General features: G+C 46.5%; 1 protein-coding gene across 1 annotated transcript; it reads right to left on the bottom strand.

Moving 5' to 3' along the window:
- Positions 1 to 17,291: 17,291 nt before the first annotated feature.
- On the bottom strand, positions 17,292 to 20,862 carry LOC121836748. Its single transcript, XM_042291902.1, has 2 exons — positions 20,619 to 20,862; positions 17,292 to 18,196 (listed from the first exon to the last, which is right to left on the bottom strand). Exons 1-2 carry the CDS (start codon positions 20,801 to 20,803, stop codon positions 17,614 to 17,616), a joined length of 768 nt encoding a protein of 255 aa, XP_042147836.1. The 5' UTR covers positions 20,804 to 20,862; the 3' UTR covers positions 17,292 to 17,613.
- Between the last annotated feature and the right edge of the window lie 6,801 nt (positions 20,863 to 27,663).

Below are 27,663 nucleotides of genomic sequence, written 5' to 3' on the forward strand. Positions count from 1 at the left end.
GAAAGGCCTTGTATAAATTTTCGAGCAATGAACTGGTCTTCTTACTGTGCGTGACACAGCTAGCACGAACACAATATTGACATTTTTACGCAAGGGCCATGCAGAATTTAGTGTTTTAGTGTATAAGAACAAATTGATGCCTCGCAAGTTGGTGCCCAACGGAAGCACTCTTTACTGAATTGCTTGTTTAAAAATAACAACCTTTCAACCATAAAAATAAAACAAAATAACACCACTTTTTTGGGGGCCACTAAATTTACTGATTCACTTCGTTAGCGTTGATTGTGCATCGGTATGCGTACATTACACGACACTGTTAGCGCAAACACGACATCGGCGCTTTTTGCTATTTTCCCCAGCAATGTATCGAATCGCACTAAAATCTACCGCTTAGGTTGGATACTCGCATAAACAGTTTCCTAAACATCATTCACTTATAACAAGAAAAAAAAGTTGGAAACACCGGCGATAGTTTGTTTGTGCTAACTGCGTGGCGTAGGGTACCTAAAAGGTTTTTCCAATGTTAAATACAATTCTGTGTCACGTTGAAAAAAATGTTCTGCTTTTGCTTTAGTTTCTTTGAGACACCACAAATACTTCGAAGCCTGGCGGCCGGTGCCATGAAACCGATACAAGCAACATTCAATCATAACACGACACGCTAGACTCGCCAAAAAGGGTTTTAATATTGTCTTTTCCGCTCCCTAGCCGCACTCGATAAAGAATGTAAAGAGCGAGTCTAGCTTACATTTCGTTGTGGGGTACGGACCGTACGGTTATCTAAGTGGTTGACATCCACTTAGATAAAATTGACATCCACCCTTGATGCCCTCTCACCTCAGGTGGTTGTTGGGAATGTGTAAATATGAATTTCATACATTCTGCTGGCCATCATGTGCTGCGAGTTAGGCACACAACAGGGTATTTTAGTAAATCGTTTTCAAAGGCCCGCTGCCACTTCAGGCGCGCGCTTCAGAGAATGTATCGAAGTGGCAGCGCGAGCTCCCGCTAAATATAGCGTGGCCTGAAAACATAGTCTGCTAAAGTTCTCCAATAATTTGTGCTCGCTGCTAGAAAACAGAGACCTTCTAGAAGATGCCCGCGCCTGGTACAAAGTTTTCTTTTCCATCGATCCCACTTTGAGGCAGGTTTGAGCGTGATAAGCCGTTTTTTTAGAGATGGAATGTTTTGTGAAGATGTAAGTCCATCCTTACATATTAAAGTCACCACTTCTCGCGCATGTGTTTTGCGCTCCTTGATCAACCGAAAATATCTATGAAACGTTCCTTCAATAGGTGCGGGAATGCATCGCAGCTCTGAAGTATGCGTTTACTTAGCCACGGGCTAAACAAAAGACCTTCGGCAGCTGAAATTCGGTGACTGCACGGGCGCAGCCTTGCAGCCCCGTAAAACCTACACCCGAGGGGTTATGCTTGGTGAGCGCCAAAAAAATGGGGCAGATTACGCGATAGGGGCTGAAGCTACCTCACGAGGTCGCTGCTGCCGCACCCATCGCCCGTCGCTCAGAATGGGGATTTTCTCGGCTTATCTTTTCAGAAGAAGCCGGCGCAAAAGGGGACCTTTCCCCTCCCCTCGCCGTGCTACAATACAGGAAAGAAAGAGGGCGAGGAGGACTTTCCGCCAGGCGAAAGAATATTTCTGCTGGTCCTCCTTTAAGGTGGTCACCAGCAGCGGAGCTCCTCGGAACCAACATGGTCGGCATATGCTCACAGATCATGAGGTGGTCGCCAAGTGGCAAGGAAGCACCCATGACCTTCACATGCTATCGCAGAGCTGTATCAGAGACAATTTCGGAGGAGGAACTTCAAACGGGCTTTTCATCGCGGATGGCGATCGGCTACGATGGTCGTGATTGATCGTGCCCTACCGCTGGGTAGACACGTCAGCGGAGTGCGCATACAACCAGGTGCACAGAAAACTGGAAAAAAAAGTGAAAGCCGTTTACAATTCCCTGTAACGCCGGATTGGAGCGCAGCTCTTGAGGAGGAGTGAAGGGTACAGGGGCCACGTGACCTCGGGGAGGGGGCCACGTGACCTCGGGTCACGTGACCTTGGAGGGGTCACGTGACCTTGGGGTGACCTCGGGGTCACGTGACCTTCAGGGGGTCACGTGGGGGTCACCTTGGCGGTCACGTGACCTTGAGGTGACCTTAGGAGGGGTCACGTGACCTTGGGAGGGGTCACGTGACCTTGAGGTGACCTTGGGAGGGGTCACATGACCTCGGGGAGTCACGTGGCCTCGAGGGACCACGTGACTTGGAGGTGTCACGTGACCCCTCCAGGTCACGTGACCATCTTTCATTTACTTTTCTCCTCTCCGGCGCCTTTGTCGCCACACCCACTGGCCAAACTCTCCCAATATACGGCTCTGGCCACATCCACATCTTGCACTGGGCCCATCACCGACGTGTGCACTGTGCTGCCTGTATCCGGGTGCCCAGGTGGTTCAGGACGAGCAGCTTGCCGCTCTCCGTGGCTGATGCTGTCTGTTGCAACTCTCAATGCACCGCTCCTACACACTTCGTCGACAGAACGTCGCATGATAATGCCCTCCTGGGTGCGGGTTTTGTAGGAAACTGGACCCGTCATTTCAACGACTGTCGCCAGTATCCATGAAGGGCCACTGCTGTAGCTGCATATGAATACTGGGTCTTCTGGTCGAAACATTCGTGACTTCGGTAGGGCTCCTTCGCTGGAATTCTCATCAGCTCCCTTCCTCATGCTCTCAGTCAGGTCCGGGTGCAGTCGATCAAGCTGCCCTCATGTTCCCTTTTACAATACGCTGTAGCGAATCTTTTGTTGAGTGCACCATGCGCTCTGCTTGTCCGTTAGTTGACGGGTGGAAGGGTGCTGACGTGATGTGTCTGATGAGACCGGCTTTCAAGAATGTGCGGAATTCTTCGGAGGTGAACTGAGCCCCGTCATCCGAGACCACGGTGCTGGAGTTGCATTTCATGCGTCTACTGAGGCACGAGGAGGTGCAGGTCGTTATTCTTGGCATGCCATGCACTTGATCACATGCTCTTCTATGCTTCTGTCCATCTTGGGCCACCACACATAGCTGCGAGCAAGAGCCTTCATTTGGACGATGCCAGGACGTCCGACATGGAGGGCCTCCAATAACACCTTCCTGCCTTCTGGGGGAATTACGACCCTGTTCCCCCAAAGTATACATCCTTTGTGAACCGGCAGCTCATGTTGTTGAATCTTGAATGGCTGAAAATTTGCCTCAAGGCCTCCTGGCAGCTAACCCTTCAGAGCCCAGTTGAGAACCCTTCAAACGGTGTTCTTTGCTGTCATTCGTGCGACGTCCTTGGCGTGGAGCGGTGGATTGGATGTGTTCTCCAGAAACAAAACTTCTAGAGGAGGTGGCACCACAAACTCTGGAACGGTAAGTAAGAGGCGACTAAATGCATCGGCATGTTGTATCCCAGGTCAATGATCCAAACTGTAGTTATAAGCATTCTGTAGGATCGTCCAATGCAACATTCGTGGAGACAAGATGTATGGCATTTGCTTTGCAGGTGTGAACAGTCCCAAAGGGGGTTTGTGGTGTTATGATCTCGAAGGCAATACGTGTAGTCATGGAACTTCTTTACGCTTGCCAGCACTGCAAAGGCTTCTTTGTTGATTTGAGCATAGTTTGGCTTGGTAGATGTCAATGTGCGGAAGTAAAATGCAACGGGGACCTTTTTGTCATCTTCCGGTCGACAACCAAGTGCAGCTTTAATGTATATCTTATGACGAGGCATCACAAGTGAGCACAAAGGGCTTTGTTTCGTCATAATGGTGCAGCACACTTGCTGAGGACAGCAGCTGCTTGCGTTCGTTGAAAACTTGTTCATGAAGAGGCGTCCACTCCCATCGTGCCTCTTCGTCAAGTAGCTGACGTAGTGGCTCGGCCACCGCTGCATTTTTCGTAGAAAGATGCAATAGAAGTTTAGCAGTCTTAGGAAAGCCTGTAGCTCCTGTTTGCTTGTTGGTACTGGTGCCTCATGAATCGCCTTCACCTTTTCTTTTGTTGGGTGCACACGCGCCTCGTCAATAAGAAATCCCAGGAACTCGAGCTGCGACACTTCAAAATGGCACTTTTCACTTTTTAGTCCGAGTTCAGCATCAGCAAGACGGTGCAGGACTTCCTCGAGGTGGCCTGCCAACTCTTCTTTGGTGCTTGCAGCAATTAGAACATTATCGAATTATGACACAACCCCGGTGATCCCCTTCAGGAGGTCATCCATGAAGCTCTGAAAGATCCCAAGAGCAACACTTACTCCAAACCGTAGCCACTTTACTCGAAATGCTCCTCAATGGGTTGTGATCCTTTGTGCCTCCGCCGCTTCTTCATCAACCACCAGCTGCTGGTAAGCTTCTGCCAAATCCAGTTTTGCAAACAGCCTCCCCCCCCCCGAGAGTAATGCCAGGAGGTGCTGTACCATGCGGATCGGGTATGGGTGTTGAGCCAGTGCCTTGTTGAAAGTGCATTTGTAGGCGCCACATATTCTGATGTCTCCAGTTGCCTTCATGGGCGTCACAATCGGGGTCTCCCACTATGGTTTTGTGACCGGCTCTAAAATGCCTTGTTCAATAGGGCAATCATGTTCAGCGTCAATTTTAAGCGTGAGTACGAAGGGCATTTGCCAGGGTTTCATGCGAATTGGCATCATTGTAAAGTCAAGGTGCAGCGATACTGGGGGTCCCTCAAATTTCCCAATCTTTTACCCAAAACGCCATCATACTTTGCAAGCACACCTTCAATAAACAGCCCTGTGACCTTATTTACCCCTGGCAGCCTGATTCCCAATGGTTTAAACCAGTCCATGCCAAGGAGGGTTGTCCACTGTCCCTGTGCTACTAGCAGTTTCAGGTCTCCTTCGAAACTGCCATTCTTGACATGGACCTTTACACTCCCTTGATCTGCACCATATTGCAATGGAAATCTGACTTGCGATTGAAATGGCTCACCCGGTACAGCATCTTCTTCATGACCTCATTTGTTTGTTCTCGGACGATCGATAACTCTGACCTCGAGTCAACTTCCATCATTGCCGACGTCCCGTGCTGACGTGTCTGCGATGCCTGTGGCAGGGCCAGTTGGTTATCGTACACATCATCAGATTGTGTGTCCAAGTTCAGAACGTTCGCCGTGGTTTTGGATCCTCTTGTTCCCATGGCCCGCTCTGCGCTCATTGTTTCATGCGACACACACAGTCAATGCGGCCGATTTTTCTGCATAAGTGACACTGGGCATCCTTAAATTGACAATACTCCCGTGCGTGATCTCCTCCGCACCCATTGCAAGGCTTTGTTTTCCTGTGGTATACTGTTCCCTTGTCGGTTGCCTAAGCGTGTTTTCTCCTTCCTCTTAGTCCTGGCGTATTGCAGCGTCGGTTGCCACAGCTGGTTCTCCTCCCCTCGCATCGTGAGTGCTTTGAGCCGCCGCTTCAGCTGCCAGCACTTCTTCCTGAGCGATTTCGAACGAGTTTTTTTTTTGCGAAGAGTCAAGCTTCAAGAGTTTCATCCCTCAGGTCACACACGAGTCGATCTCACAGTGTTTCCGTGAGATTTGGAATGTTGCAGTTTTGTGACAACCGCCGTAGTTCCACAATGAACAAGGCCACAGACTTCTCCGGACCCTGATTCCGCCGGTAAAGGCATTCTGGCGTACAATCTCCGACGGTTGGCTGAAGGTCTTCGTTTTGGGAGTTGCCAACGCGAGTAGTGACTGTACTAAGTCAAAAGTGGCAGCTTCGCAAACGCTAAAAAAAAAAAACAGCATGTTTTCTGGTTTGGTTGGTGATATTGTTTGCCTCGAGGTGGAAGTTCAAACTTGCCTCATAGGCGTCCCACTTCTCCGGAAACGCAGGGTTCAATTCTTCTATCGGTCCCAGGGTCGCCATTTCTTGTCGAGGGTACCTGAACAAAGGGCGATGTTCACAAACCTTGTGCCTCACCTGTACGTTCCGATGTGGGGTCGTAGAGTGCGGCAGTCTCTATGCAATCTTATCCTCATCACCACATGATAGATCCTGGCCAGTAGATAATGACCGGATAACATGAACTATTTATTGACTCAAGATACAAAGGCTACGTAATGAAGACATGATAGGTTCACTGGCTAGCATTGGCCGTTGACTGCGTGCTTCGCATTTTTTCCGCGGTGTGGCGTAATCTTCTAGGATTGCGATCCGTGTCCCAGATGGTGCCACCACTCTACACACAAGTCACCATGAACAATCTATTGAAACTGTGGCAATTTCCAGAAACTTTCGAATAGGACACTGAAGTAAAAATTTTTGTCAGAAAAAATGGGTGATTACAAGCACAGAGACGTCAGAACCATTCAGCAGATGGGAGGGAGGGGGGCGACAGTGGTGGGGGTTTGATTGATTACGGGCTTTATGGCGCAAAGCTACTATGGCCATACTGCGCCAAGCTTGTTTAGTTGGGACATACTCAGGTCTTTTTTTATATGAATTATCGAAAAGAGGTTCATATGACAAGGTTAAAATTCATAGAGGGGTGATTTCAGATAAGATCGACCAAAGGATGGCTAGTCGACATTTTCAAATCAACTGATGTTTTTATATGTTATTGTCTAGTGTCTGGTATGAACGAATCCACACTTAGTTTTGACCAGAAAAAAAATTTGGAGACAAGAAAAATCGTAAGGCAGGGAGAGGTGGACAGTTGCAATAACGCGCACTGATGGAGGGGGCAAGTTTGAAAGTGAATAATTAAAACAATAAAATGAGGAGAATTTTAAAACATTTTACAAACAAACTATGGGTACGACTTGCTTGTAATATAAAGTAATATTTATTAAAAATTTATTTAGTTTTCTAAAAATTGCCAAACATGCCTGCTCGAACGACAAATGGCAAACTTTGGAAATCTGTATCTCATGAAATATTTTAATCATTATGACATAATTTGCAGATATTATTCTAATAATATATAGCTAATATTTAAAAAACAACTAAGGTATCTGTGTGATACAATAGCTAGGATATATTTAGTCAAACACGGAAAAAAAATCAAACAAAGAAAAATTCCGATGCGAATAAAAAAAAAACACCACCCTCGATTTTTTTAAATTTGGGTAACCTGTTATACTCTATTTCGGCATTCATTTCCATTAAAAACATGTTGCATCATTTTATTGAGAAAGAAGATACAACTCCCCAAAGTAGGGTCCTTTTTCAAAGCCTACACTTAGCAGTGTTTTATACAAGAACTGACTCTGAGTTCCAGTTTCATGAAACCAACACACATCTTTTATATATTTTTATTCAGATAAGGCCAATGATAACTAAAGAAATCGTTCACACACTTAAATTAAGGAGAAACTACTGTGTACAAAGAGGTATCATATTACAGACTAGTGATCCGAGAAAAGATCATGCAGCCATCGGCCACTAGGAACTTTGTTTACTTTATTCTCCTGCGACACTATATGCTATTCCCTCTTCCGCTCTACCTTAATCTCTCTCTCTCTCTCTCATATATATCCCTGATATATATCCAGAACAAAAACATGTTCAAGCATTCCCTTTCTGCGTGGTAGTGTTCTGTGGCTAGCAAAAATCATTTCCTCGCTAAGCTCACGATTATGGCAAAATAGTTGCCGGAAACCGCTGACGACACTCGTCGCTAGTTCTGGCAAAACGGCCGATACAATCTTTTTTTCGCATTTCCCCGCTCGCTGTCAAGGACAAGGGGGTTCGCTTCAACCAGCAAAACATGGCCGCCGACGCCTGTTTACTGAGCAGTCATGCCTGTCGCCATCTCACTCGCTGGCGTCACGGGCGATAATATCAGGCACAAAGGGGCACACCAACCGGCAGCATTATCCCCAAATACTCGAGCCTCGCGTAAATACATAGAGTGTAAACGCTGTCGCCATGTTATCGTAGTAAGACCGCCCCCCCCCCCTCCCCCAACGGGGGACTGCAGTACGCGACGGCGTACTAACACAACGGCGACGATATCGACATCGCGGGCTCCGAATTTTCCCATAGTTCTACTCCACGGGCATTTCTCGAAACGCTTGATATTGTGTACGCCCGCCTGGAAGGATTTCAGGCGCGTAGTTAAGATAAGGCGGTTCTCCGCGGCAAAAGAAAGCAATTTCACAAAAGCTTAAAAGCGGCGGCGACGCGTGTGCGGTGAACGCTTGTAGTTTTGGTGTAGACAGGGTGTGTGTGTTCTCGTTGTTGACACCAGCCGGCGATAAGGCACTGCAGGCGGTAGCTCAGTACAGCAAGGGCTAATCCGAGTGACCATCAACGTAACCCCACCGCCAACCCCTCGCGACATGGCCGACATGGCTCAGGCTGTGTCATGAACCACGTGGTAGAAGCTCGGGTGCTTTCATATCAGCGCGTGGAGGGACGACAGTGCGATTCCGGAAAGTCTTTTTCGAACGCCGCTGACCACAATTTTTTGTCTGGAGACTTTCCCTCTTTCTTCCTTTGACGTGGATCAAGCTTTGCCGACAGCCTCAGTCACAATGCATGTGACGGAGTTGGCGGACTCGTGAAGCACCAGGCCACGCTGAACAACCTGAGAGAACGTTCAGTAAGCGCAATTCAGACGGCCAGGACAATGGTGAGCGTTCTATCAAAGAAACTGAAAGGCGTGCATCTTGTATATCTGGACGAAAATGAGGTTGTTCGGTATCGTGAACAAAAAAAAAGAGTGGCTGACGGTGCGCGCCTTCCCTGGCATTCAGTCTTGGCACGCGTGGCGGCTCAGCAAGTCATCAACAGAAGGGACCTGTGACGTATATGTAGCACGGACAGTCGGATCTGCTTGGAAGCAACTTTATTAAATGGGTACAGCGAGGAAAACCTTAGCGTAAAGTGCCGAATTTGATTTCCCAAGGACTGCTCATTTTGAATGCAGGGACATCTTATTTATCACATTTTTCTTCACGGGGTATTTAACCTACTGTTTTTGTTGGTGGTTACTAATAATTTTTATCTGATCACTATAAAAAAAATCCTAAAATGTTATCCTCGAGCAGGATAAAATATATCGGCTTGCCACGATTCATTCATACACCGAGAGCATCGAAGCTGCTCCAGTTAGGCACTATGGCATCCGTCACCTGAAATTGTTTGTAATCGTAAATACACAGCCAACCTAAATATCTTACTATTATATCTTTGTTTTTGTGTGTGGAAGTAAAGTTATTTATTTTACTCCAGATGGAAAATATAGCGGAAGGTACAACTTCACACTGCATCATCTTTTCTCAAATCATTAGTCTCTAATATAATACCACTTTGTATGCTTATGTAAAATGCTGTATATAGTTTCTCCTCCCTTTTACTGTGTGACCGATCGCTCTTTTTATCAATGACCTCATCTGAATAAATGTATATAGAAGATTTGTGCAAGTTTCATGAAACTGGAACTCAGAGTCACTTCTTGTATAGGACACTGCTAAGTGTAGGCTTTGAAAAAGGACCCTACTTTGGGGAGTTGTATCTTCTTTCTCAATAAAATGATGCAACATGTTTTTAATAGAAATGAATGCCGAAATAGAGTATAACAGGGTACCCAAATTTAAAAAAAAATCGAAGGTGGTGTTTTTTTTTTATTCGCATTGGAATTTTTCTTTGTTTGATTTTTTTCCCATGTTTGCATAAATATATTGTAACTATTGTGTCACTCAGATACCTTATTTATTTTTTCAATAATAGCCATATATTAGTAAAATAATGTCTGCAAGTTATGTAATAATGATTAAATTATTTCATGAGATACAGATTTCCAAAGTTTGCCATTTGTCGTTCGAGCAGGCATGTTTGGCAATTTTTAGAAAACTAAATAAATTTTTAATAAATATTATTACTTTATATTACAAGCAAGTTGTACCCATAGTTTGTTTGTAAAAAGTTTTAAAATTCTCCTAATTTTATTGTTTTAATTATTCACTTTCAAACTTGCCCCCTCCATCAGTGCGCGTTATTGCAACTGTCCACCTCTCCCTGCCTTACAATTTTTCTTGTCTCCAAATTTTTTTTCTGGTCAAAACTAAGTGTGGATTCGTTCATACCAGACACTAGACAATGTCATATAAAAACATCAGTTGATTTAAAAATGTCGACCAGCCACCCTTTGGTCGATCTTATCTGAAATCACCCAGAGTTAAAATTACAACTCTAGTAGGAAGCCGGTTTTTCTCAAGTAATTTATGACACGATCAAATGGTACCATAGGAGTCTCCCCAATTAGCAGCGCTGGGTGAAAAGGAATCTGGTGTGAAAAAAACTCGGGGAAATGTGTACGTCGTTCTTGCTCAAGCCTTGGGCACAGCCACAAAATGTGTAAAATTGTCAAACGCTCCCCACATTCATCACACAGGGGTGGAGCTTCCCCCCTGAGCAGATGTCTGTGGGTGAGGAAGGAATGTCCAATTCTAAGACGACACAAAAGAACTTCAAGGCGGCGGGTTTTGTGGGATGCACTCTCCAATATACCAAGAGCTGGTTTAATCCTGGAAGTTTGTTTTCGCATTCCAGACTCCACTCCGATTGCCATAGCCGGAAAACTGATGCTTTTACCAAGGGCTTCATGTCTTGAAATGGAATTTGTGAGGTGGTTGGCAGTAGGTGCTTAGAGCTCGTGGCATATTCGTCTGCTCTTTCATTACCTAGGATCCCCACATGGCTAGGCACCCAGCAGAATTTTATGTCTCGGCCAAGCCGCAGACCACATTGTACCTTAGATCGGACAAGTTGTGCCAGTCTATTTTTACTTCCCTTTATTGAGCAAAGTGTGGTGAGCACACTTTGAGAGTCCACGAATAAAATAGATTTCATCGTCTTGCTGATGAGGATATATTCCAAGGCCATCAACACTGCATAGAGCTCTGCCGTGTAAATACTTGCACATTCCTTGAGACGCTGAACCTTACTGAATCCTTCAGAGTAAACTGCTGATCCTACAAAATGCGATGATTTAGCACCATCGGTATAAAATTGGGAGTAGTTATCATACTTCTTCTGCACCTCAAGAAATTCTTGTTGAATCACCACAGGGGGGACGTTATGTTTATTAAATCTAGTAAAATACCAATCACAAAAGACGGGCAACGTACTCCACGGAGCTTCATTTTCACCCTTCTGCAAAAGGTCGGTCTCGTCAAGGGTGAGGTCAAGAGATGTACAAATGCCCTCAAGGCGAAGACTTAAAGGCGGTACAACCCTGGGCTTATGTTCGAAAAGACGAGCAAACCGAGAATGTTGCAAGGCACCATAAGTTGGGTGATTTGGATAGGACGAAATTCTGGAAGCATAAGTCACAGCAAGATAACGTCGTCTGTGCCTAAGTGACATCTGATTAGATTCAGCGTACAAGCTAGGAATGGGCGATGTGCAGAAGGCACCTGTAGCGAGCCTTAAACCGAGATGATGCACAGGATCCAACATTTTAAGTGCAGAAGGCCTCGCCGAGTCGTAAACTATAGCACCATAGTCCAGACGTGACCGGATAAGGGAGTTGTACAGGCGTAGCAGACATATTCTGTCGGATCCCCATGACTTGTGCGCTAAGACTTTAAGAATATTAGCTGATTTAAGGCACTTCTTCCTCAGGTCCTTCAGGTGGGAAACGAAGTTTAACTTTTTATCAAATGTTATGCCCAAAAATTTATGCTCCGTTTTTACACTAATAGGAACCCTGTTTAGTGTCAGTTCTGGATCTAGAAACAGCCCCCGACGCAGAGAAAATGGCACGCAGATAGTCTTCTCAGCTGAAAACTTAAACCGATTTTTGTCAGCCCACTTACTAATTCTGTTGATGGTAAGCTGCAGTTGCCGCTCACAGCTAGACAAATTACAAGAAGAGGCCGAGATGTGAATATCATCCACGTAGAGGGAGTATGAAACGGAAGGTGGAATTACCTTTGACAACGAGTTTATCTTTACGGCAAACAAGGAGACACTCAGTACACCTTTTTGCGGAACACCATTTTCCTGGACATACTGGTCGGATAGTGTGGTGCCGAGTAGAACTTGAAAGGAGCGACCTGTGAGAAAACTGCTTATACACCGCAACATGCGACCACGCACCCCAGAGGCATATAAATCATGAAGGATACCATACCGCCATGTCGTATCATATGCTTTCTCCAGGTCGAAGAAAACAGAGACACAATGTTGCCTATTTATGAAAGCTTCACGTATTGTTGTTTTCAGGCGGACTATGTGGTCCAAAGTAGAGCGCCCTTCTCGAAAACCACATTGGTTATTAGCAAAGAAGTGGTTATGCTCCAAAATATAAATTAACCGCCTATTAATGAGGCGTTCAAAGGTTTTGCCAAGGCAACTCGTTAACGCGATTGGACGATAACTACGGGGGTCCGAAGGGTCCTTCCCAGCTTTCAGCAAAGGAATTACATGCGGCTGTTTCCACATTTGAGGAAAGTAGCCTGCTTCCCACAGATAGTTAAAAAAATCTAGTAGTGTGTTCAGCGATTCTCGAGACAGTTGACGGAGCATTTCATAGTGGATCCCAGAGCCACCTCTAGTTCTTGCATTGTAAAAGGAGTATTGTATGGCTCAGAGCTACAACCGGACATAGGTATACGGTGACATTCTGCATTTGCTTTAAAACGTTTAAATTCCGTCCGATAATTTCGGGAGCTGGAAACATTCTCGAAGTGCTGTCCAAGCACATTAGCAACATCTTTCAGCGAGTTAGCAGGGGAGCTAAATAGAGGAACAACAAAGCAACGGTAATCCCCTTTGATTTTTTTGTACCTATCCCAAACTTCCTTCTCTGAGACAAAACTATTTAGGGAGGAAATATACTGGGTCCAGGACTTCCACTTAGCTTTTCTCATAGTCCATCGGGCCTTTGCTTTTAGTCTTTTAAATTCTATCTTATCTGAAGGAGTAGGGTACCTCCGAAAAGTGTCCCATGCCCTATGCTGCTTTTTCCTTGCGGTGGCACAGTCTTCATTCCACCAAGGCCTACACCTCTTGGGTAAATTTTCGGAGGTGCGAGGAATGGCGTCTTGGGCGGCACTGATGATTTGCTCCGTAACATACACTGTCGCTTCTTCAGGTGACAAATTTGCTAGAACTGACGGGTCAAGCACTGCATCAAGTTTAAAGAGTGCCCAGTCGGCTTTGTCCAGTTTCCACCTAGGGGTTCGTTTTAAAATAGACGGCAGAGGAACGAGACTTTCAATTATAACCGGGAAATGATCACTCCCAAAAGGGTTGTTTAAAACCTTCCAAGAAAAGCAGGGAAGTAATGAAGGTGATGAAATGGAGAGGTCGATGGATGTGAAGCAATTATGAGTGGAACTATAAAACGTTGGTTCTTTCTTATTTAAAAGACATACGTCTGAGGACAATAAGAATCTTTCTACAACAGCGCCACGAGAGTCAAGGCGCTTACTGCCCCACATGGGACTGTGAGCATTAAAATCACCACAAATTAAAAAAGGCGTTGGGAGTTGCTGAACCAATCCTTGAAGTTCATGAAGATGCAGTTGACGATGAGGTGGCAAATACAAGGACACAACCGTAATGAGACGATCAGCAAGAACACGTACCGCAACAGCTTCCAGTGATGTACGCAAAGGAACTTCCACACATGCTATGCCACTCCGTACAACAATGGCAACACCACCTGAAGAGTGGTCTGAATCCCGATCCTTTCTAAAAATGCGGTGACGATTAAAAACATTTGTATGGGTGTTGTTAAGATATGTCTCCTGCAAGCACACAGCAATGGGCTGTAGCTCATCCAGAAAGAAATGAATGTCATCAATATTTTGCAGAAGACTTCTACAGTTCCACTGTATAAAACTATATGAGTTCATGTTAAAAACGGTTTAAAGTAACAACACAAGAAAAAAGGAAACCTGCCCTAAGTGCCCTGGGGCGGTTCGGGTGGGGTTACTCGCGGATTGAGCTTTCTCTGGGATAACTTTTTAATAAGCCTTGCGTCATCAGGTGGGACCGAACAAGGGGGAGGAGGTTCACCAAGTTCCATTTGCTCCTCCTCAGGCGGAACGGCTGAGGGAGCAGCTGGTACGGGCACCTACCTCCTTACGTGTCGAGGCCTCTCCTAAAGCCTTAAAACGAAACATACCCTCCTTCTTCTTGGGAGGGGTCCGAGTGACCAAGGCAGGCACATCGTTCGATGGCCCGTCCTTTAGAATGGAAGAGGCACTAGTGCCTTCTCCCTGAGGCTGGTGTTGCCGCCTCTCCTCTTGTCTCCCATCCATTGGCACAGAGGCATCTCTTGCCTCTGCACCATCTGGAGGCCCCTGTGGTTTCTTCGGTTCCAACGACAAACGGAGTCGTGGAGCGAATCTTTGTGAGGCAGGGGGAGGTGGTGGAATCACCAGGTCATTAGGACAGACCTGGATTCCTACCGAAGATTTTGATGGCACACCCCCTGCACGTGCCACCAAAGGGTAAGAACCCTTCTGCAGGAAGGAGAATCGCTTCCTGGCTTCGGGGAATGAGATGTTCTCTTTCACTTTGAGTGTTATAATTTCTTTTTCTTGTTTCCATTTTTTGCACGATCGGAAATAAGCAGGGTGAGGTTCACCACAGTTGATACAGGAAGGTGCATTAGAGCAATTCTCTGCAGGGTGATCATTTTCGCCACACTTGGCACATGTTGTCTTCCCACGGCAGCTCTGGGCGCTATGGCCATATCTCTGGCAATGAAAGCTACGCTGAGGGTTTGGCACATATGGCCGTACTCTACAGTTCAGATATCCGGCTTTCACTGATTCCGGAAGCACCCTCAGCTCAAAAGTCAGAATGACATGCTTTGTCTTCACCTCTTGGCCGTCCCGTCGAAAAGAAATTCGTTTGGCATCAATGACTCCTTGGTCACGAAGGCCATCGACAATTTCATCTTCGGGGGGATTCTAGCAGGTCATCTTCTGATATTACGCCTTTTATAGTGTTCAAAGTGCGGTGGGGTGATACAGTAACCCTGTAGTCAGACACCACGTTGAGTGCCAGCAGGTCTTAGCTTTGTTGAGCGGTTACAACTTCAACGAGGAGATCTCCAGATGGCATTTTTTTTGCTTTAAAATTTTTTCCGATTACAGATTCAAGAGTCTTAGAAACCAGGAACGGGGATAACTTGGATAAAGGTTTTTCCGTTTCGGAATGCATGACGAGAAATCGGGGAAACTTCTCCACGGGTGCAAATGCTTCTCTGACGTGTACTTCGGTCCGGACCCTTTTCAGGGCCCGATCAGGTTTTTGGTTTAGTTTAGAACCCATAAGAAATGGGAAGGCGTTCGGCATCTGTAGCGCACCACCCACCACGGAGCCCAACATGGGGATAGGTAATGCGCCATAGTAATAAGGGTTTTGCTGACGACATTACGCTATCAGTGCTACCAAGACACTATAACCTAGTGTGGGTCCAGACAAGAGGTCTATTGCCACCCAAGGTTAGCCCTTGCCGCCAAAGAGGGAAGAAAAAGGAGCAAGAGAAATGAGAAGGAAAAGAAGGAAACAGGACAGGTAAAAGTGAAAGATCGGAGGGGATAGTAGAAGAAAAGGCGACTAGACTGAATCATCCTGGCCGGGCCTCACCAGGACTCCCGTCTACGAGAAGCAGGGGCCGAAGTGGTGTATTGCCTCACCTGGGGGGCCCCGAAGGGTCCAAACCTACCCCGGGCTCGGCTCAACCACCAGGATGCCCTTTTCCTCGGACACGGGAGAGCCACGTACAGCCAGACGTGGGCGGGCGAACCCGCATGGCTCGGGGTCCGTGGAGACGCCACTCTCCAAACACCTGCTTTCACAGGTGCCCCCTGCGGGGACAGTGGTGGGGGGGGGGGGGGAAGGGCGAGTTTGCGCCCCTCCCCCATATCTTTTCCATTAAATTTCTGACCTGTCGGGGGGGCAGTCTCCCCCCCCCCTCGCCCCCCTATTTCTTTTCGACGCCACTGTACAAGCAGAATGTGATTACAACCATTGTGTCTGTAGTCGACTGTATACTGGTGGTTGAGGCGACGGCCATTTGCAGCGAGAGCTATGGTAAAATGCGCCTGTTTCAGCTGTAGCACTTGCTATGTATCGCGGCGATAGTTTCATTGAGTCGCCCCGCAACAGAGTAACCGTCAAAGAAAAGAAAGTTCGAGTGGCAGAGGAGGGCTGCGGCTGCACAGTTGGCAGGACTCTTCGTGGCGGTGCATTGACGGCACTTTTTAACATTTATGTCCACACGCTCTTTGCATCAGCCTTGCCTGTTCGTGATAACGATGCCCTTTGCCTTTATCTTCATGATGTAGTTTCCATGTTTTGAGCGCACCTTCGAGGCCTGCTCGCCGAGTACGGGAAGCATGCCTCGCCGTGAGCTCGGCCAGGCAATGATCAGTCGGCAGTGGCCCCTAAATGCATGCTCGCTGAAACGCTACCACCGAGACATCAGCCTTTGCGGTCCATGACATATGGATCCTTCCGTTGTTTACCAGTACTTCACTAACTCATAACTTTACTATGAGTGGCGTCTGGAGCCGCTGGTCAAATAATTGCGGGATTCCAGTTACGCCTTGAACTGCATATTTAAATTTGTTCTTCCGACACAATAGCCTTTCGCATCAAAACTTTGTCGGTGGCATATCGGAACTTTCTGCTCGTAGCACACTTTACCAACGCCGAAATATCCCGTACGTGCTGGTTGAATGTCGTCATCGTAAGTTTGGCACAGTTTTTCAAGTTTACATGCCAAAAACCATGTAGTTTTGTAGAAAATATGGTGCACATCAGGGCATGTCCGGGCAATTTGTGGCATCCTATGCCTTGGTAAGTGCTTCCATGTGGTGGGAAGTCAATCACCAGCATGGTGCGGGGCCCCCGTTCGTTTGACGTCTGATAAGCAAGTTAGTTGCTTCGTTTTATGTGAACCACAGGCAGCCCAAGGAGTTGTGGCTACTTTTCGATACAGTGCAGTCAAACGCACTGAAACGAAACTGTGTGTATGGGCCTTTACGCCGCTGCGCTTCCATTTTGGACCTGCAGTTTGTACTTCATTTCGTTGTCGTTCCTACTCGGCTTTGACGTCAGTGGATCATAAATGAAGGTGGCTCAAACATAAAAAGGGAGATAAATAGTTAGGTGTGTTGGCTGAATGTGTCTTAAGCAACTTCGACAAAAGGCAGCAACAAGGGAGAGGATTGTAAGGATTGCAAAGGAAAAAAAAGCTTTGATGCTGACTGCATGCCACATCGGCGGTGACATCGCTCAGGCCTGTACAAATGCAATGGTGTGCAAGGCAAACATTTTTTTTGCGGGTGCGGTCCTTACACGTGTTAATTACAGTAATGACTTTCACTTTTACTTAGCTGAGTGTGTAAAAGTTGTTGCATGTTTTTTATGATGCCATCATTTCTTTAGTTTTGCATGTTGCTAAATGAAATACATAATGCAGTGGAAATTTTTTGCATACTTGGAACCAAAAAGACATTGAAGAGAACTAACCAAAGAAAACTGTTTATTGTATTTACAAAGTAAAGCTAAAACGGCAATGCCTCTTTGCCAAACTGAAGGCTCCTCCTCCCCTTTAAGGGCCTTGTCGTAGGGCCTTCCCAAGTTACGTGAACATTTTTTCTCCCTGTTGAATATAGAAGTTTGCTGCCTTTTTCATCATTTTGGCAGCCTCCCAGGCTGCCCTTGCTGCCCTTGCCTGCTCTTCCGATGCCCTTGCCTGCTCTTCCGTCGCCTTCAGTTTGGCAAGGAGGCACTGCCGTTCTAACTTTATGTTCTCGTGTTGTTGCTCCAAGATGTCTCTATAAAACTGTTTGTCTGCAGCCCGTGTGCTGGCTGCCGAGCCTGCGGGTGGTGCGCTGGGCCTCCAGACCGGTCGTGGACGAGGTGGTCCCCGCCGGCCCAGTGGTGCCGGTTGCCCTTCAGCAGCAGCTGCTGCCTCAGGCGGTCCCCCTGCCACAGGAGGAGGCCCCTCCCGACGTAGCAGCGCAGCTGCTGCACCAGGCTCCACGGGTGCCTCATCCTCGTCCAGCAGCCAGTCCGGAGGCTCGTAGTCCTGGGTGTCTTCGGATTCCGGCACCTCGAGGAATGCGACCCCGGGGTCCACTTCAACTTCGTAGCTCAGGACTCGGTCCTCTCCTACCACCTCGTTAGTGGTTGGCTGCACGCTGACTGGTGCTGTGCTGGCCCTAAGGAAAATACACAAGAATGTCAGTCTTGTCACCCTTGTACATAATTTGAGAACACTCTTATTTGTATTTCATTCATGCTTTTTGTGCGCATGTGGATCAAGCTCGACTCCTCAGCTCTCGGCCATTGGTGCTATTGGTTGTGAAAGTATGTGGGCTTTAGTAAAGCCAGTCTACAGTGTGCAGGTCAAGCCCGATCTTGGCTGTTGCGGCTATTAGTTGTGAAAGCAGCTGGCTTCATGCAGATCCAGTGTGCAGTGTTGATGCCGGCCACATATTTCTGGTTGCTTGTCCCTACAAATCTGTTTTATGTCAAAAAGACTACCATATTGAGCAGCAGATGTGCTCAGGGTGATTCCAAATTTAGTGGTAGCGTCTACTGGTCGGTGCTTAATAAATTGTACTCACTGTACACCATATTTGAACTGACTGCTCAGGATTACTTCTGATTTCTTTTATTTATCAATGCTGTTCACCCTTTCAGGGTGGTTTTATTCCAGAAAAGACATTCCTCATGGTATGCAATGTGCATGTTGGAAGTGTTGCAAAAGCTTGACGTCAGCATATGCTCAGCAGCAGCGAACTCAGCTGTGATGGTGAATGCTACCTACGAAATGAGCGAGATTTCAGAGCACTAATCTCGCACAAATATGTTTATGTAACAGACTGTCTCAGCTTTGTGCCTTCGTTCATTTGACTTGCCATCTCAATACAACGGACCTGAAGCAAATGAGGTCCAATCTTTGGGTTTGTGACCTTTGGGTCTACGTAACTGTAGAGTTTTCAACATAAAACAATATATTTGTTTTGCTGTTTGTCATAGTTCGGCTTGACTCCATAAAAGTCTAGCCTGTATACGGTAGTCTTGCGATAATTCAAACTCGGATATTATACTTCTGGTTAATTCAAACAAATTTCCGAAGTTTGGTTGTCTCGCTATGTTCTTAGTGTATCCATATGCCACTTAAACCGAATGCCGTTTTCCTGTAATTCATATTTTTTGTACCTGTAGCCCTTTTGTTGAGTGTGCTTCTTTCCGAGCACCGGTACACTGCAGAGGGAACACCTATGGAGCTGTTGCTTCTCCGCAATGCACCGGCGCTTGGTGATAAGCTCACTCAATGGGGCTCGTGTGGAAATTTCTACAGCAACTTGCGCAGACGCTGTGATCTGGTAGCATGGCCTACATTGAGCACTGGCACATTGCGGAGAAGCAACAGATCCATGGGTGTTCACTCTGCAGTGCACCGATGCTCGGAAAGAAGTGTACTAAACAAAAGGGCTGCAAGAACAAAAAATATGAATTACAGGACAACGGCATTGAATTTAAGTGGCATAGCATGGGCAAGTCACAACGTCCTCACAAGTTGCTATGAAAACTGTGGCGCGGTGCCTGCTTTTATTGTTCACGTGTCCCCCGTTTAATAGTTCACACTAGACAACTTCTTGACCCAATGAACAAACTGCATTTTGTTTTGTTTTGAGTTGTCATGTGCTCTTTGAACAGCCCACAACAATGAACATTTTTGAGGGATAAATAAACTTTTGTCTTACATTTCACGAATGTTTCATGTGTAGCATACCTGGTTATGATCAGTAGGCCTATGTAAAGGAAAGCATGAAATATCTTCTGTGTATGTGAAGCCACTCATAAGGCGAATCATATTTTTATCTTGCATCATTATTTAGATAAATTTCTGATAAATCAAACAAAATTCATGGCTTCCTGGAGTTTGAAATCATGAGAGTATAATGTATTTTGTAATGGTAGTGTAGTAGAAACACAATCCCCTTTGTCTTGTTCGCATTGCATGATACCTTTTTAAGATATACCTTTTACCATTTCAGGAGTGTACCAGCCTAAGTCTGCTATCATTTTTCTTTCCCAAACTTTCAAGACTCGGCCAACGGCGCTTGCGATGCTCAGAAGACTGCGTCGTCCTCCCCATGTACATGTCGGCTCATAATCACCATCATTTTAATCTTGCATTTCACAAGATTAAGTCGTGATCTTACATCATCACATAATCACCATCACAAGATGTGGCATTGCGGGCGTACCTTGCACGGGCTGCTGCCTTTCTGCAGTGCCGTGGCTCTCCTAATCCAATAATTACTATTATTATTGTTTATATTATTTTTATTATCATCATTGATGAGCGCAGTGGTCTCATTGACATGCCTAGCTCGACTTTAACTTCAAGTAACATGGCTCAAAGTTTTAGAGTCCTTGGATGTGCACGGTTCTTTCTTGCTCTGGAGAGAACACACCAGAACATTTCTTTGAGTGGCCCAGTATTTAGTACTTGCGAACTTTAAAATATTATTGTGAAAACAATATTAGCTTTGCTAGTAGAACCCCCAATCGTGTGAATCTCGAAAGGCTAGGCTTCGTACAAATAGCAGTAACATGACAGCTCACTCGTCGGTGTCTATGCCTCCTTCGATACCCAGAAGGTTGGGGCTTGTGGAACCGATGACCGCCAGCACAGCCTCAGCCAGCGGTGTCAGCGTGTGGTCGTTGCACCCTGCGCCTGTGGAAGACAAGGTTCTCTTTATATTTTGTTTGAGCATTAAATTTCGTCTGATTGCAGCAAGCACATTCATTGTTTTGATTTGATTGTATTAATAGCTTGATATCTTAATTGCTTCTATAATTTAGCCAAGAAAATGAGAAAGTGGAAAAAAAACTTTTTTTAGCACACAGAATGTGTGCTTCATTTTTATGTGTAGTAAAAACATATGTACAGTAAAACCTCGTTATAAAGAAGTTGAAGGAGCGGTCGTAATTACTTTGTTATAACCATTAGTTTGTTATAGCCAATGTCCATTTCTTCCAACTATTCAAGCAAGGGGAATTATGATTGCTTTGTTATATCCATTTGTTTGTTATATCCCATTTTGTTATAACGAGGTTTTACTGTATAGTAAACTCACCGGTCGTGGAGTGTGCTTTCTTCGAGAGGGTCAGTTCAGCGCGGCTGCCTGCGAGATTTGAGGTTTTACCACCGCTTTTAGAGTTGCGGCACAGTGCGCAGCGTCGATAGATGCCGCGAATTCATCACGGATGCGATCTCCTGCCATGCTTTTCTTTTAGCAGCTTTTGTAATACTGTTGTTAAATTTGTTCTTAATTATTCGTTTGTGTTTCTCGATTTCGTAAACCAATTGAAACTTATCATCTTCAGACCAATTTGATTTCTTTACCTTGGGAGGCATCCGTGATGGACCGGCGACATCCATGTCTGCGTGCAGCGAACTCAGACGGTCGTCTGCTAACTTAATGATCGAAACATAATTATCAACTTTTATTGCAAATGCTACCAAGAAAATACGTCCAGCGCATTTTTTTTTTCTTAAAAAATTGGCCGTTTAAGGGCACGCAGGCATTTCTGTAGACAACTTTATTCGGCGTACGCACTGGACGTCGACGACGGTGGTGACAGACGATCGCGATACGAAGCAATATGACAGCGTTGGTGCGCACTAAACTCTACCCAAAACCGCGCATCGCCGACTTTTTTTTTTCTTCTATTTTGCACAGAACCACGGTATGTACGAGACATGTGCCGCAGTTTTGTGACTGTCGTCGTTTCTCTTTGCCCAAACGGATCGCAGCGTAGCAGAAGCAGACAAACTCTCGCTTGCCGCCTCGCGTCGCCGGCGCTTTCTTATTGGACAGGAGGTCACAACTCGTCACTTCCACGTTCGGAATCTTCGGCCGTGTTCCAAAATTTACTCGGTCTCACTCTAGGGTAAAGGTTTTGTACCTTTGCGATCGAAAACCTACCCGCGTCCGGCATTACTCGATTTTTGTTGTCACGTGACATGATCTGCCAGGGTAACTCGGATCCATTCGAGTAGATTTGGAACGCACCCTGTTTCCTCCGGTATTTCTTCAGGTTTCCCTAGATTCCCTCTCTAGGTACTGCTCACTCCGTTCTTGGCGGTCTGGGTGCCAGACTCAAGTCCGGACTTGAGTCAAGACCGTGCCGGAGACCGTGCTGGATCCGTCTTGGTCTCAGTCACGGTCTCAGCCGAGACCGCCAGGCGCCTGAGTCAAGACTTGAGCCAAGACTTGAGTCAAGACTTTCTAGCAAGCGGCCCCAGATTGCGCGCACTTCAATATTCATTAAAAAAAACGATTGGGCGGAAAAATGGCTGAGATATCACCACTCAAGCAAAAGCGCGCATGTGTATGAAGGCACTCTAATCACGACCAGAGCCGTATATTAGGAGAGTTTGGACAATAGGCAGAGCAAAGGCCGAAAACTCCCCCCGTGGTTAGAGCGTAAACTAAAGGTACGACACAGCGTCGACCAATCAGGAGACCGCGACGTCACAATATTGCAAACGACATTTAAAGCGTGAAATAGACGCGTTCAATCTCGGCCTCTATAAAGACAAAGGCACAGGCGTGTGAGCCTAGCTCAGCAAAATGCTTTAGTTTGTACGAGAACTCGCGCATAGGAGGCACTTTCCAAAGCCGCATGCTGGTGCCCATGCCTTTGTCTGCATTGCTGATGTTTGTGCAGATGAAGTATCGGTGACACTTTGCTCTGGGCCAGCTTGCTAGAACAGCGTCTCAGCTGAGACTGGCTGAAAGAAAACAGTGCAAAGGGTGGGGCGCGCGAGCGTCTTGAGATGCGGAGTCCCGCTCGGCTCGTGCGCTGGCTTTGGCAGTGCTTTCTTTCCCTGTCTCAGCTGAGACGCTGTTTCTAGCAAGTCGGCCCTGGTTTGGGGCGCACGTTCGTTTATTCTACAGTTCAATATTGGCGTGACGAAAACCTCACATGCCCAAAGTTTTCAGCCACCAAAAGCTAAACTTTTCCACTCTAGCGACGCTAAAACGGCTAAAATTAGTCGTGTAACAAATTTAGAGCACACGACCACCGCTAGGGGCTGTTTCGCAGCCTGTGGTTGGCCCCGAGGTGCTCGCCTATTCAAACAAATGTATGGCCAAACTCTCTCAATAAACGGCTCTGATCACGACGGCTCGCGACCACCGTGGCTTATTAAAATGAACATAATCTTTTTGAAATGTACCGTCGGTTAAAAAACAAATGCGGACAATAAAAGCAACACTTAAAGTAAAAAATGCGTATGCATAACAGCGGTGCTTTTGCTGCCAACGGATTTCATCTGCATGTTGTCTGCTTTCTTTCGCTGGTCGGCTGCACTTTCGGACGCTGCTCCCGACGCCATCTATCAATACAAACGCCAAACACACCCTGCTACTGAATCCGTCGTCTGCGTCGCTGCCCACCGTAGACCCTGGCAAGTTTCTCGGCCTTATTTTTTACAAAAAGAGAACTACGCTTTGTAATTTTACGAGAAAAAAACGACCCGTGAAATACACCTTTGACAAAAAGTTTCAATTGCTACGTGCAGGCATAGATTTTTACGGTCCATTTTAGATCGAGCCTGGTGACTTGGACCACCATATACTTCCAGAATCGACACCCTAATCAGCTGACTGACCTTGAGAAGTATGTGCGAAAGCAAAAGACGCCCGCAGCTGCTGTGACATCAGCGCTAAAGCAACTTTGCCAGTGGGCGAGTACCTCAACGGAAGCTCGGCTGTCTGATTGTGAACTTTGTTGTAGACGCACTGGAACCATTCTGTCGTCGAGGCACCCAGTTTCGTCAAACAAGTTCATACTCTGGCTCCTGACAGCACCGTGCTAACACAAAAAATGATGATGACAAGGATTGATAAGAGCTACGTCCAGATGAAGACGCGTCTGCGGAAAGCTTTCGATGAGGTTCCTTACGTGGCTGTGACTCCTGGATGTCTTTTCGACGGTAAGATTTTCAGTGGCAAGCTTGCGCCTTCAGCACAACTACCTGCTTAACGAAAGTTTTTTTTAAGTGTGTTTCAAAGCTTGTATATACTGGGTTGCACTTGCTACTCTCGCTAGCGAAAAAATTAGTTAATTCATAATACTTAAAAATCTAATAAATGACAAGCTTGCATTGTGAAATCCAGAAGCCTTTCCATTTGCGTGTTCCTTCGGTCTCGACGTTTTGCTATCTTGTGGCAGACTGACATTGCAATGCGGATTTTCTATTGAATGAGATTATACAAAATGGATGTTTCTAATCAACAAAGATTATTTCAAAATAGTGGGTGGCTGTTATGTGGATACCGTTTTCACTGCATGCTTATCGGTCTCGGCAAACATTAGACGAGAGAAGAATGGTCACGATTCTACCAGATTTGAAGCATTATGGGAGGCTAAACCAATTGATTTCATTTGTGAAAGGGCAATAGGCTCTCATATGTTCAACGACCTCTTTTCGCGTATTTGTCACTTCGTTTTGAAAATGAGTGCTGTGCCGCAAGCGGTGCTTGGAAGAGTAACATACTCATGACGGGCACCTCGTCATGACTCGGCAGAGTATCCTCCACGCTCCCACCAGACACCCCAAAGATCGCGTTGACGGTTCCATCATTAGGATGTCATTTTTCTGCGCATTATAGCAGTGGGAGTTTCCGGCGCTTCTTCTCTGCCCAGTCTAAAAATTAAGCAAAAAAAAAACCCGCAAGGCATCATTGAGTATTTGAGCGCCTCGAAGTTTGTTGCCTTACGCAAATTGTCACTTAGTAGTTAATGGAGAAATTTTAGTTAGCCAACTGTCGCGACGGTTATACCTTCGGCTAATCTGTGCCAATCTGATAAAGTGTAGTATGGTAAGCGATGTAGGATGAAATGTACCTACCGTATTTACACGCAGAATAAACACACTTTTTTTCCGAAAAATCTATGCAAAGTTGGGGGGTGGGGGGTGCGTTCATTACGCAAAGTAAAATTTTTGTGCCCGTATTTACTCGCATAATGAACGGACCTTCTATCCCAAAAAAATCTACATAACTTTGGGGGGATCCGGGGCAAAATCGCAAGAAATTATTTTGGAACGCTGACATGGGAAATACATTAACCAAAACGTTGCATCTTAAGACTCACCTTCATGATAAAAAGACAGGTACACTCTCAGCCACAATTCACGCTTTCAATTTATTGTCTCTTTTCACTTTCACTTCACTATGAGTCGGAAAGCCCTGTGATCTGACTACCGTAATATCCCGAGTCGTCGCCCATCCCTGAGCCATCGCCCACCCCATTTTTTGGGCCAATACCGATTTCCGAAAAAACACCGAGTCATCGCCCACCCCTTCAAATACCCCAGCGCGGACTCTGCGATCCGCGAACACTCATCCTACCCGAATGACGCGGCCGCGGACCTTACAGTTCGAGGACGTCCGTGACAAAGTAAAACAAAGGAGGGAAAGACACTTCTTTTTGTTTACCTCCGTGAGCGACCCCAAAGTGGTCGTGTATCCGTGCGAAAAGAAAACGATGGAGATAACAAAATAAGAGTTTGTTAATGTAACCGCGGAGTGTTAGATCAAAGTCTGTCTCCGCCGAAGTAAGGTCACCGCGAACCCACTCCTTCTTCCCGCCCGTCGCGACCGCGGTTGTGCAATATTTTAGGCAAAGCCAACGCGTAAATAAAGCTTTGCTGGAACGCCATACACAGACGTTTGCAGAGCGTCCCAACCGTGCATTGATAGCCCTCCGTGCACGGACGCACATATGTACGCACCAAACAAGAAAGTTGCGCAAGAGCTTGCAATTGACAAGGCGCCCGACTTGGCTCGACGCCAAAGTATTTGCCAACGCGACCGCCGGCTTTCCCGCTTTCCCAGCATTGCTCTTGGTCGCTTCTTTGGTCCGCTCGCTCGCTCGTTGTGCCTGGTCGGTTTTTCTATTTTCTTGTAGACTTTTCTTTCTTTTTTTTTTTTTTACTAACTAGGAGAACATAGTGGTGACATTCTTTCACGGAACAAACGTTTGCGCTATATGCAGATCGGCGGTGTTTCTAGCGCGTATGCAAGCAACACACTTCGCTATAGTAAAATATTCTTTCGTGAGCATTTTTTTCTATAAAACAATGAAACTAAATTGAGTTCTGAGTTTGATGTATCTCTTGTGCATCAGCGCTAGATACGCAGAAAAAAATAGGCGGTTTTTTCCGTTTTTTTTCAAGTGTTTGTGCTCACCCACCGAGACATGGCCCACCCCACTTTTTTTAATGAATTTCAGGTGGTAGGGGGGTGGGCAATGACTCGGGATATTACGGTAGCCGCGTCTTCGATGTCGCTAGCTGCATCTTTGTCCTCGTGGTCCCAAAGCAGGTTGTCTTCAGTACCGTCAAGCCTGTTGGAGATCCCCGTCTTTTTAAAGCCCTTGACAATGATGTCACCGGGAATCATCTTCCAGGCCTCCAGAATCCACTCGCAGAGGATTTCGATCGATGGCCTTTTTATTTTGGCCACGGGGTGTCAGCGCGTAGTTGCCGACTGCCATTTACTCAGTGCACAGCCTCCTCACATTGTCCTTAAAGGGCTTGTTGAGGGAGACATCAAGCGGCTGCAGGACCGAAGTCAGGCCACCCAGATTGACGGCAATGTCGGTATGGAGCACCTTTAGCTTGTGGCGAATGCTGTCCACGAGGTGTCTGCGGAAGCTGTCGAGCACGAGCAGCGATTGCAGAAGAAGGGCATTCGGCTGCAAGCCCCACACTGTCGTGATCCAGTCGACCATCAGGTCCACCGACATCCATCCCTTGTCTTGGACACGGATAATAATGCCACTGGGAAACTTTCCCCTCGGAATCGTCTTTCGTTTGAATATGACGTATGACGGGAGCTTACGGCCATCCGCCGTCACCGCTAGCATAACGGTACACATTTGTTTTTTGGCTCCAGTTGTCCTGATGTGGACGCTGCGTGCTCCTTTCTGCTCCACAGTCGTACCTGTCGGCATGTCGAAGTTGAGGGGGGTCTGATTGGCATTTCCAGTCTGGGGCAGGATGAAGTCTTTTCCTTGGCGCATCCTTATGAGATAACGGTGAAAATCAACTATATTCTCCTCGTAGCTTGTGGGGAGCCGTTGGCACAGTGTTATACCTCTTCTGAGATTCAGTCCGTTCTGTCGCATAAAGTGTGTCGTCTGGACATTACTGGCCTTGAAATCCTGTGCTGAGATGCCATGACTTCTCGCAACAGCCCTTGCGTGACTCTGTATCAGCTCATGTGACACAGGACAACCCTCCTTCTGAAGGTTTGTCACGTAGTAGAGCACTTCCTCTTCAAGACGCGTCGGGGAAGGCCCGACACGTCTTGTTTGCGGCTTGCGACTTTTCACGCTGCGGTTTTCACTACCGGACGCGCATTTCGTCGACGCCGAAATGTCTTGCGGCCGCGCAATTGCCATGTTCAATGGCGTGCTCCACAACTTCAAGTTTGAATCCGCACGTGTAGCTGGCGTAACGGCCCATCCCTGCGTCATCAGTCAACACAGAGATGAAGATGCCGCCAGCACCAACGCAAAATGGTGGATATAAAAACTTACGCGGAAACATTTTTCTTTCGCTTCTTCCTGCTGCCGTCACGCGCTCTGC

Source organism: Ixodes scapularis, unplaced genomic scaffold, assembly GCF_016920785.2.
Source record: "Ixodes scapularis isolate PalLabHiFi unplaced genomic scaffold, ASM1692078v2 PGA_scaffold2__306_contigs__length_199485367, whole genome shotgun sequence".
In the NCBI taxonomy this organism is placed as follows: Eukaryota; Metazoa; Arthropoda; class Arachnida; order Ixodida; family Ixodidae; genus Ixodes; species Ixodes scapularis.

Coding starts and splice junctions, on each gene's coding strand:
- LOC121836748 (XM_042291902.1), bottom strand. CDS start 20,803: ATGAATGTGCTTGCTGCAATCAGACGAAATTTAATGCTCAAACAAAAT. Junction 18,197..20,618: donor GGAGGCATAGACACCGACGA/GTGAGCTGTCAT, acceptor TATTTTCCTTAG/GGCCAGCACAGCACCAGTCA.